General features: G+C 42.6%; 1 protein-coding gene across 5 annotated transcripts in view; it reads left to right on the forward strand.

The window, feature by feature from the left end:
* The window catches only part of UHRF2 (ubiquitin like with PHD and ring finger domains 2), a 171,938-nt gene that overhangs the window by 110,960 nt on the left and 48,756 nt on the right, over positions 1 to 12,222 (forward strand). For 4 of the 5 annotated variants that reach the window (XR_012159104.1, XM_073345307.1, XM_073345304.1 and 1 more), the window contains exons 7-8: positions 2,321 to 2,444; positions 2,826 to 2,933. Coding sequence is in view for 4 of the 5 variants with exons in the window: in XM_073345307.1 (XP_073201408.1) it covers positions 2,321 to 2,444; positions 2,826 to 2,933 (232 nt within the window). In the remaining variant the exon portion in view is untranslated. The remainder of the gene's footprint in view (positions 1 to 2,320; positions 2,445 to 2,825; positions 2,934 to 12,222) is intronic. The other variant, XM_073345305.1, reaches the window with a different exon arrangement.

The following is a 12,222-nucleotide window of genomic DNA, read 5'->3' on the forward strand; positions in this document are numbered from 1 at the left end:
ACTTTTCAAATAATAGAACGTAACTTCATACAGTTTTGGGATAACCTTAGATACGGATGGCTACCTCTATTTTTTCATTCCTTACTTACACTAATTTCACTGTCCTAGTGAAGTACCTTTATTGACTTTAGTGTGAAATACTGGCCTCATTTAATAGGAGTCTTGCTATTGACTTCAATTCTACCAGAATTTCACCCTTAAACTTCTTGTAATAGTTTGTCTGTCACCATCCATAAACTCTTTACATTTTATTTTTTAACCAGCAGCACAGCCTGTCTTGTGTGTAATTCAAGGAATAAGTCAATTGACTAAGAAATTATCTGTTCATACATACATAGCACAACCTTCTTAAGCTGCTCACTGTTAAAAATGTTGCCAAAAATGCAGGACAAAATGTGTTGTATATGCATAGCAAGAGATGTTAGAAGACTCCTAACTAGGTCAAATCCACACCCATTTTCCATGGAACCCTCAAAGGTATTTCTGATTAAGGGGCTTGATCCTACAAGATGCTGAGCACTCTGGCCCTGATGCAGCAAAGCACTTTAACATTAGGTTAGCTTTAAGCAAATGAGTAGTCCTACTGCCTAATTTCGGCAATTTCCAGTTGAATGGGACTGCTCATGCTAAAGTACTGTGCTTTGGATCAGGGCCAGAGTGCTCAGCATATTACTAGATCTTGCCCAAAGAGAAGTATTTCCCTGTCAAATGTGAAAATTTTCAAATCCTTGCTCTTTTGCTGTATGATCTTGGGAAATAAACTTACCATCTTTGTACCTCAGTATATATGTGACACTTCCTGGGGGTACCCAGGGTTGTGAGGCATCTCGCTACCACCTGCCATTAGTGTGATGAAGCCTTTTCTGTGCCTGTCAGGGTCAGCTCCCTCACAAGCACTCTTGTCTCAGCCTAGGCAGGCTCTGTGGTCCTCTGCAAGTTCACCATAGGCTCTTCCCCAGGCCCTCTGAGCATCTCTTTAGAGTGTCCAGGCCCAATCCGTTGAATACTCACACAGTTCCCAAAGAAGTAGTATACTGCTGATTACCAGCTTCACCTAAGATCACCACTGCACACAGCAGTTAGGTAAGTTTATAGTAAAACCAAGAAGTGTATTTAACAAAATACAGAGATTCAAATGAGAGCAAGTAGAAATATTTGGTAACAACTGGTTACATGTAAAATTAAATTATAACCTGCTTTCTAGAGCCTAGAGTTAACTAACAAGACATTTTCCTATCTAATGAAGTTTAGCTTACCAAAGTCTTTCTCTCAGCATTTAACAGCCAGCTTGGCTGTGACCCTCTCTTCATAAGACAAGTACACTGTCAGCTTGTCCTTTAGGTGACGGATGCAGAATTTTTCTCTTTACCTCCAGTTATAGTTCCAACATTCCTTTGTCTTTGTTCATAAACAGGACACGCCCATTACTTGTTTTTCCTGTGGGGAACCTCCTTGTAGTTTTCACAATTTCCTGATTAGCATTTTGCTTAGTCTGTAAATAGACAACCATTGTGAAGTACACAATACTCAATTTACCTATAGCCAGGCAGATGTCTTCTGCCTGAAAGCAACTTATTAACACTTTCTGGTAACCAGCCCTAATTCACAGGCATTAAGAACATAATTTTCACTATGTATACATAACTTCTTGCATATTATCCGTACATACATTTCTCAGTGATTGTGATGACCAGTATGACACAGACTTTCAGCAAAAACCTTAAATGCCACTCTTTGGCAAACTATTATGTAGATACCAGATCCAGGGGATCCCAGTAACCCTTATGTGCTCTTGTGCCCTCTTCCAGTTGGCATAAAGAGATTCCTGTTTCATAACATAATAGGTTTGTTATAATATGTACCTCATAAGTATGTTGTCAGTTTTTCTTAGTGTGGTTGGCAGCCTCTTATTCTTATTATTCTTATAGTCAGCCATGCAGAACTCACACAGCTAAAGTCTAATCTGGCTCATGCCTCACTGTTCAGTAAGATCCAATCTCAAGGTCAAAATCAGAGCCTTGAGTTACACCTGTATATCCATATTGAAGACAATGAGATGGCACAAATTTGAATTGGAGGTGGAATTAGGAGTTACTTTTTAGTTAGAACTCTGCTTTAATGTATACTTTAAGTATTTTGAGAATTTAGGAGGAAAAGTACAGTATAAATGCAAAGCATTATTATTATCAGTTTTATTACACTGGAATTGTTTGAGGTTGGCAAAACCTTGAAAATATGGATTAATCAACACCATTCTGGCTACACCAAATATGTTGCCATTAGGTTAAGCGATTTAAAAATCTGTCAACTTTTTTTTAAGGTACTGTCCTTCTTGCAAAAATGATTCGAATGAAGTTGTAAAGGCTGGGGAAAAGCTCAAGCAGAGTAAAAAGAAAGCAAAGATGCCATCTGCCAGTACTGAGAGTCAGCGAGACTGGGGCAAGGTAAAGTGTATTTCAAGAATAAATATAACTCTGTGTGTGTGCGTGTGTGTGTCATATCTGTGACTATACATATAAATTAACTGTGCAAAGTTCAGTACTAAATTACACATCATGCAATCTTCAGTGGAATTGCACAGTGTGTAAACCAATGCTGAATTTTTCCCATCGTCTCCACTCCAAAAGTTAAAACAGTCAATATCCTTTTTTTTAAAGTTGACTGGAGACAAGGATTATAAATAAAAACTAGAATTTACATAAAATTGATTGAAAAAATGTATATAAAATATTTTTATCATAATAGAGATCCTTATGTCTGCATCAACTTTGAAAAGAAACTTTAAATATAATAAAATTAGTTTCTTCTCTCTGATATGTTGGTAGGGTATGGCTTGTGTTGGTCGTACTAAGGAATGCACTATTGTTCCTTCTAACCACTATGGACCTATACCTGGCGTTCCTGTTGGAACAACCTGGAAATTCAGAGTTCAGGTATGTTGCTTTAGAATTCTCTATTGTGTATAGATTGGTACAAGAATGGTTTTGGTATTGATTGCCGTCATTTTCAGTAGAATAAAGTACGGTGGGCACAATTAAGAGTTCATTCTGGGTTTAGAGCTACTACTAGTTGTAGTCATCAATACTATACTTAAAATGGGGAATAGCACTGGAATTGGTAATACCTCCAAAACTCAAATGAACTTTTGAAGTGCACCCACTGTAATTAGGATTCATTTTCAGTCTTTCATATCAAGATCCTGAATGGAACACTCAGTGTGCTATCGGGTTAGACTTTAGAAAACGTTTAATGGCTTTTTCACAAAGTGGCACAAATCTTTCTCAGGTGAGACATAACTGATACCATTACCTTCAGTTGTTGTTTCCTCTTTTCCCCTGCCTCATCTGACATTGAGAAATACTAAGACTAATCCACATAATTGATTTTTGTTTTTCTAGTTAGGAAAGTGGTCATTTTTTATTTTCAAAACTGGCTAATTCTTTTTCTCCTGCTTTGACTCTACTGATTTGGACAGAAATAATAATAATTATCCAATCCATCTTAATAGAGGATAACTCCTTTTTTGAGGGTGGAGGGGCTGGCTTGGAGAATAAAGACATCTGAAAGCCCCTCCTTCTGGCATGTTTGCTGAACTGACTGTCCTTCCATTATCTCTTCCTCCAAAGAGGAGACCAGATATTTCCTTTTCTAAGTTCAATGAAGTTTGTTTAGCAAGGGACACTTTTTTTTTACTAATGGAAAACAAGTTTCTCTTGTATTTTTTTAGAGGAATTTTATATTTTGGAATGGTATATGGGTCTTGGGGCAAATTTCCATGGCATCAGAAATTTTCTCTTGTGCTGATCACTTAGCGGCAATGTTCTCGTTTCCTCACCTACTCATTCAGCCACCAGTTTAGCTGCTTCTTACTTAGCTGCAGAACAGATTAAGGACTCTCTTGGTGGTTCAGCAAAGTGGGTTTGACACCTGACACTAGTTTGTCTTCCTTTTAGAATAATCGTTTTGCTTCTAGAACTCGCTAGCTTTGTATTTTTGCTAGAAGGTTGTTTGGAATCACATGGGAGATGGTAACAGAGTAGTTGGAAACAGAAGTTATGGTCCTTCCAGAGTCCCTGAAAACCAACAAAAGGATGAACTTGAGTTCCAGCTCCAATTTCCCAGATTGCAGAGATCCGTCAAATTGTCCTCCAAAGTTAAGTCCAGAGCTCTGGTGCTAAAAAAAAATAAAATAAAATAAAAATCAGATAAAAGCAGTTACTCTCCTTGAAGGAATCCCATCGCAACAAAGGGAAGAAAGCGTAAATCTAATAAGAAAATAGCTCCTAAAATTCAGAAACACAAGCATTCATCTTAAATGTTGACCTTCTCATAGGATTTGTAAACTATTCAGAACATATTGTCTGTATATGTGTTTTTACAGCGACTGACACAGAGGACCCTAATATAATTGAGGCCTCTGGTGTTACTGTAGTACAAATAATAACGAGGAAGGATCTGTACTCAAAATGTAGGAAGGGCTCTTTTTTCCTTCAGAAGCCTTCGAGATGATACTGCAGTAGATGATTAACTTCATAGGTTTACTCCTTAATATTTGAGTGCCTAATCTGTTAAATCAATGTCTTCTGCATCATGCAGACACATTCCACTTAGCTGAATGGATTTGAAGAGATATAATAACAAAAAGCTACTTTGTCCAAGAGATAAACATCTCCCTCCGTCAGAGCAACGGTAGACAATTGTTTTGCGCCCTTTTCCATGGATTGCCCGAGCAGACGCCATAGCACAGCAAGCATGAAGTCCGTTCAGCTCACCGCAGCAGTTATGACCATTGTAAACACCTCGCGCATTATCATGCAGTTTATGCAGAACCAGCACCTGAAAAACCAGGCAAGGAGGTGATGGAAGCACAGCGATGAGGACATGAACACAGATTTCTGTTCTGTAAAACTGCGGTCCCCAGCAATTTGGAGATCATGGTGATGCTGGGGCAGGCTCATGCCGTGGAATGCCGATTTTGGGCCTGGGAATCAAGCACAGAGTGGTGGGACCTCATAGTATTGCAGGTTTGGGATGATTCCCAGTGGCTCCAAAACTTTCGCATGCGAAATAGCACTTTTGTGGACCTTTGTGACTTACTTTCCCCTGCCCTGAAGCACAAGAATACCAAGATGAGAGCAGCCCTCACAGTTGAGAAGCAAGGGGCGATAGCCCTGTGGAAGCTTGCACCGCGAGACAGCTACCGGTCAGTCAGAATCAATTTGGAGTGGGCAAATCTACTGTGGGGGTTGCTGTGATGCAAGTAGCAAACGCAATCATTGAGCTGCTGCTATCAAAGGTAGTGACTCTGGGAAATGTGCAGGTCATAGTGGATGGCTTTGCTGCAATGGGATTCCCTAACTGGTGGGGCCATAGACGGAACCCATATCCCTATCTTGGCACCGGAGCACCAAGGCAGCGAGTACATAAACCGCAAGGGGTACTTTTCAATGGTGCTGCAAGCACTGGTGGATCACAAGGGACGTTTCACCAACATCAACGTGGGGTGGCCGGGAAAGGTACATGACTTTCGCATCTTCAGGAACTCTGGTCTGTTTCAAAAGCTGCAGGAAGGGACTTTATTCCCAGACCAGAAAATAACCGTTGGGGATGTTGAAATGCCTATAGTTATCCTTGGGGACCCAGCCTACCCCTTAATGCTGTGGTTCATGAAGCCATACACAGGCACCCTGGACAGTAGTCAGAAGCTGTTCAACTATAGGCTGAGCAAGTGCAGAACGGTGGTAGAATGTGCATTTGGGCGTTTAAAAGTATCCTGGCGCAGTTTACTGACTCGGTTAGACCTCAGCGAAACCAATATTCCCATTGTTATTACTGCTTGCTGTGCGCTCCACAATATCTGTGAGATTAAGGGGGAGACGTTTATGGCAGTGTGGGAGGTTGAGGCAAATCGCCTGGCTGCTGATTATGCGCAGCCAGACACCAGGGCGGTTAGAAGAGTACAGGAGGGTGCAGTGCACATCAGAGAAGCTTTGAAAACCAGTTTCATGACTGGCCAGGCTACGGTGTGAAAGTTCTGATTGTTTCTCCTTGGTGGAACCCCCTCCCCTCCCCTCCTTCCCTCCCCCCCTCCAGTTTCACTCTACTTTCCAATAAGCTAAGCACCCTCCACTCCCCCCTTCGATCACCACTTGCAGAGGCAATAGAGTAATGGTTGCTTCTTCATTCATGCATTCTTTATTTATTCATCACATAAATAGGGGGATAACTGCCAAGGTAGCCCAGGGGGGTGGTGGAGGAGGGAAACACCGGGTAGGGTGGTGAAGGAGGGAAGGACAAGGCCACACAGCACTTTAAAACTTAATGAATGCAAGCCTCCTTTTGTTTGGACACTCCTCTGGGGTGGAGTGGCTGAGTCGCCAGAGGCCCCTCACCGCGTTCTTGGGCGTCTGGGTGAGGAGGCTACGGAACTTGGGGAGGAGGGCGGTAGGTTACACAGGGGCTGTAGCCAGCAGTCTTTTCTCCTGCTGCCTTTCCTGTAGCTCAACCATACGCTGGAGCATATGAGTTAGATCCCACAGGAGCCCTAGCGTTGCCGCATGCCTTCTGTGATCTGTCTGCCGCCACCTCTCCTCACGTTCATCGGCCACTTTCCTGTACTCTGCTATTGTGTCCTTCCCCACATTCTGCTGAGCTCTGTCAGTCCCGGATGACTGCATGAGCTCAGAGAACATTTCATCGCACGTGCGTTTTTTTGCCTCCTTATCGGAGATAGCCCTTTGGGACGGAGGAGGGAGGCTTGAAACATTTGCAGCTACTGGAGGAAAAAAAGGGAGTGAAGTACTTTAAAAGGTACATTTTACAGAAAGAATGTTCTTTCACGGTGAACAATACTATTCACATTACATAGCACATGTGATTTTGGTACAAGGTTGCATTTTGCATCTTCTATTGCGTGCCTGCGGCTTTGGTGTTAGAGATCACACACGCAATGACAGGCAACAGAATTCAGCTTTAGGCGGCCATGGTAAACCATAGTCTTTCGGCCTCTGCAACCTTCACAACAGCAGCGCCCTCCTCTCCCATACCAAGCAAAGCACGTTGAGTTGGCCATTTAGTGCTGCAGTTTTCCTGTTAAAGTGCAGCAGCAGAAACCAAACTAACCCCCCCGTCCCATCCAGTTCTCTGGGATGATCACTTTACCCCTTCCTCCACCACGTGGCTGGTATCAGGGAAGATCCCTGCTAGCCAAATGCAAACAGCTCAGCGCCAATGACCCCCCTCCCTGCTGCGTGGCTAACTGCAGGGAGGATTTCTTTTCAGGCACAGACAAACAGCCCAGCAGGAACGGGCACCTCTGAATGTCCCCTTACTGAAACCACCCTATTTCAACCAGGTGAGCATGAATGATATCACTCTCCTGAGGGTAATACAGAGAGATAAAGAACGGATGATGTTTGAATGCCAGCAAACACCAGGACCGTACGCTGCAATGCTTTGTTCCGCAGTGATTCCCGATTACGTGCTACTGGCCTGGCATGGTAAAGTGTCCTACCATAAAGGACGGAATAAGGTTGCCTATGACACCTCCCCAGAAACCTTTTGCAAAGGCTTTGGGAGTACATCCAGGAGAGCTTTATGGAGATGTCCCTGGAGGATTTCCGCTCCATCCCCAGACACGTTAACAGACTTTTCCAGTCGCTGTACTGGCCACGAATGCCAGGGCAAATTAATCATTAAACACACTTGCTTTTAAACGATGTATAATATTTACAAAGCTACACTCACCAGAGGTCCCTTCTCCGCCTTCAGGGTCTGGGAGCCCGCCTTGGGTGGGTTCAGGGGGAACTGGCTCCAGGTCCAGGGTGAGAAACAGATCCTGGCTGTTGGGGAAACCAGTTTCTCAGCTTCCTTGCTGTGAGCTACTTACAACCTCTTTCTCATCATCGTCTTCCTCGCCCCAAAACCCACTTCCGTGTTGCCTGCCACTCCTTGGATGGAGTCAAAGCACAGGGTTGGAGTAGTGGTGGCTGCACCCCCTAGAATGGCATGCAGCTCATCATAAAAGCGGCATGTCTGGGGCTCTGAACCGGAGCGGCCGTTTGCCTCTCTGGTTTTTTGGTAGGCTTGGCTGAGCTCCTTAATTTTCACGCGGCACTGCTGCTGGTCCCTGTTACAGCCTTTGTTCTTCATGCCATTGGAGACTTTTTCAAATATTTTGGCATTTTGTCTTTTTGAACGGAGTTCTGCCAGCACGGATTCGTCTCCCCATACAGCGGTCAGAACCCGTACCTCCTGTTCGGTCTATGCTGGAGCTCTTTTTCGATTCTGGGACTGCATGGTCTCCTGTGATGATGAGCTCGCCTGGCCAAACAGGAAATGAGATTCAAATGGAAATGAGTAGCTGTACTAACCATGAATGCATCCCAAGTCCTCAGGGCTACTTAATCATTAAAAAACACTTGCTTTTATAACGTGTATTATATTTTAAAAGGTACATTCACCAGAGGTCTCTTCTCTGGCTTCGTTGGGTTGGGAGGGTATTTCAGTCAGGGTGAGCAAAAGATCCTGGCTGTTGGGGAGAACGGTGTGCTGTGTGCTCTCCTCAAGCTCGTCCTCCTCCTCCTCATCTTCCCCATCCGCAAAATTCTCAGGCATGGCGGAGAGTACCCCATCGTTGGAGTCCACGGACAGGAGTGGGGTAGTGGTGCCCCTCCTCCCCCCCCAAATTGCGTGCAGCTCAGCGTAGAAGCGGCATGTCTGGGGCTCTGTCCCAGTGCGTCCGTTTGATTCTTTGGTTTTCTGGTACGCTTGTCTGAGCTCCTTAAGTTTCACGCGGCACTGTGTTGCATCCCTGCTGTAGCCTCTGTCCCTCATGGCCTCGGAGATTTTTTGAAATGTTTTTGCATTTCATCTTTTGGAACGTAGTTCTGATAGCATGGATTCCTCTCCCCACACAGCGATCAGATCCAGTACCTCCCCTTTGGTTCATGCTGGAGCTCTTTTTTGATTCTGGGACTGCATGATCACCTGTGCTGATGAGCTCTGCATGGTGACCTGTGCTGATGAGCTCGCCTGGCCAAACAGGAAATGAGATTCAAAAGTTCCCGGGGCTTTTCCTGTACACGTGGCCAATGCATCCAAGCTCAGAGTGCTGTCCAGAGCGTCACAATGGTGCACTGTGGGATGGCTCCCGGAGGCCAATACCTTCGAATTGCGTCCACACTAACCCTAATTCGAAACGGCGATGTTGATTTTAGTGCTAATCCCCTCTTTCTGGTGGAGTACAGAAATCTGTTTTAAGAACTCTTTATGTTGAAAAAAATGGCTTTGTTGTGTGGAGGGCTGCAGAGTTAATTCGATGTAACGCTTCTAAATCTGACATAAACTCGTAGTGTAGACCAGGCCTTACAAAATCACAGTTTGAGCATCTACAGTGTGTAAGAGAGAGTCTATTATCTCGCGTTTCCTTTTAGAAGATATTTAGATAATATGCTTTTTATTAGTGAAATATATACCTTTTATGTACAGCCACAAACCTGCAAAAAATTCTAGGCACCAAGAATAGGGATTTATCCTAAATACAAATTATCTACCTTTAATTATTTGCTATACAGACAAGTAAAGTGTTTTGTAAAAGGAAGAACAGATCCAGGGTAACATAACCTACTTTCTTGGTAGAGTCAAGGATCTTTTGCCCTGATTTTTCACTCCATTGCACTGGTTTTATACTGATGTCAATAGAGTTACACCAGCATAAAACTAATGTAAGAGGGTTAAATCAAGCTCTTATGTCACATTTAGGAACGTGATCTGTTTTACAAATTCTATTTTGAAAAAAGAGAACTTACAGTTGAGAATGTTGTTTCAGTGTTGTGCGCACGGAATTTTCATAGATTACAAGAGCAGAAAGGATCATTTTGATGATCTGATTTGATCTTTGGTATAACACAGGTCACACGACATCCCCAAAATAATTCCAAGAGGATATCATTTAGAAAAACATCCAATCTTGATTTTAAAATTGTTAATGATGGAGAATCCACTACATCCCGTGATAAATTGTTCTTACGATTAATAGCTATCACCATGTCTGAATTTGTCTAGCTTCAATTTCCAGCCACTGGATTGTGTCATACCTTTCTTTGCTATATTGAAGAGCCAGTTATTAAATATTTGTTCCCCATGTAGATACTTATAGACTGGAATCAAGTCAACCCTTAACCTTCTGTTTGTTAAGCTTAACTAGATTGAGCTCGTGGAATCTGTCATTATACATCATGTTTTCTAATCTTCTGATCCTTCTCGTGGTTCTTCTCTGAACCTTCTCCAGTTTATCAACATCCTCCTCGAATTGTGGACACCAGAGCAACATTCTCCCAGTGCCAAAAACAGAGATGTAATATCCTCTCTACTGCTATTCAGGATTCCCCTGTTTATGCATCCCAGAATCACATTAGCTCTGTGTCACACTGGGAGCTCCTGTTCAACTGATTTTTTCCCCCAGAGCCCCCAAATCTTTTTCAGAGTCACTGCTTCCCAGGATAAAGTCCCATCCTGTAAGTATGGCCTGCGTTCTTTGTTCCAAGATGTACATATTTACATTTAGCTGTGTTAAAATACATATTGTTTGCTTGCACCCAGTTTACCAAGCAATTCAGATCTCTCTGACTCAGTCCTTTATCTGCTTCATTATTTACCACTCCCCCAATTTTGTATCATCTTCAAACATTATCAAGGATGATTTATGTTTTTTTCCTAGGTTATTGATGAAACACACCCACGCAGTGATGATTCCCTATTTACAGTTAACATTTTGAGCCCTATCATTTAGCCAATTTTTAAGCCATTTAATGTGTGCAATATTAATTTTATATTCTTGTTTTTTAATCAAAATATTGTGCCGTACCAAGTTCAAACACCTTACAGAAATCTAAGTATATTACATCAACCCTATTACCTTTATCAACCAAACCTGTAATCTAATAAAAAAAAATTAATTAAAGCTATTTACCATTTACTTATATGTTCTCTGAAAATTCATTCAGTACTCAGTGTAACCTGTTAGTTTAGGAAGGATTCAGTGTATTAATCATAATAAAGAGGTTGAATTCCTTTTTAAGGGCAAAAGTCAATCTTAACTATGCATTTGTGACAGTTCCTCTGTGGCAGCAGTGAGGCAGTTGAATTCCAGTCTAGTTCTAGTTCCTGACTGTGACACTGAGGTGAGCTGTACCATAGACACAGCCATCTGAGAATGACAAAGTTACGTAATTTCTGTTTAGTCTAAAATTACGCTATGGCTCTCCATCTCTGTGTATTTTTCACAAAAATACTTGTTGCATTTGAGTAACCACTTAAAACTTTTGTTAGAAAAAGTGTAATTTCCATTATAGAATGTTCTGTGATATTTGACAGACTTTCAGACTATCAGAGTTCTGCATTTAGGACAGAAGAATCCCATGCACTGCTACAGACTAGGGACCAAATGGCTAGGCAGCAGTTCTGCAGAAAAGGACCTAGGGGTTACAGTGGACGAGAAGCTGGATATGAGTCAACAGTGTGCCCTTGTTGCCATGAAGACTAACGGCATTTTTGGCTGTATAAGTAGAAGCATTGCCAGCAGATCGAGGGACGTGATCATTCCTCTCTATTAGACATTGGTGAGGCCTCATCTGGAGTACTGTGTCCAGATTTGGGCCCCACACTACAAGAAGGATGTGGAAAAATTGGGGAGAGTCCAGCGGAGGGCAACAAAAATGATTAGGGGACTGGAACACATGACTTATGAGGCGTGGCTGAGGGAACTGGGATTGTTTAATCTGCAGAAGATAAGAATGAGGGGGGATTTGATAGCTGCTTTCAACTACCTGAAAGGGGGTTCCAAAGAAGATGGATCTAGACTGTTCTCAGTGGTAGCAGATGACAGAACAAGGATTAATGGTCTCAAGTTGCAGTGTGGGAGGTTTAGGTTGGATATTAGGAAAAACTTTTTCATTAGGAGGGTCGTGAAGCACTGGAATGCGTTACCTAGGAAGGTGGTGGAATCTTCTTCCTTTGAGGTTTTTAAGGCTTGACAAAGCCCTGGCTGGGATGATTTAGTTGGGGATTTGTCCTGCTTTGAGCAGGGGGTTGGACTAGATGACCTCCTGAGGTCCCTTCCAACCCTGATATTCTATGATCATCATGTCCTATTCAAAACACACATTTATGAAGAGAATGAAAATAAGTAGTTGAAAGTCCAATTGTATTCTGAAAAGTTGA

This window comes from Lepidochelys kempii, chromosome 5 (genome assembly GCF_965140265.1).
Source record: "Lepidochelys kempii isolate rLepKem1 chromosome 5, rLepKem1.hap2, whole genome shotgun sequence".
NCBI classification, from domain to species: Eukaryota; Metazoa; Chordata; order Testudines; family Cheloniidae; genus Lepidochelys; species Lepidochelys kempii.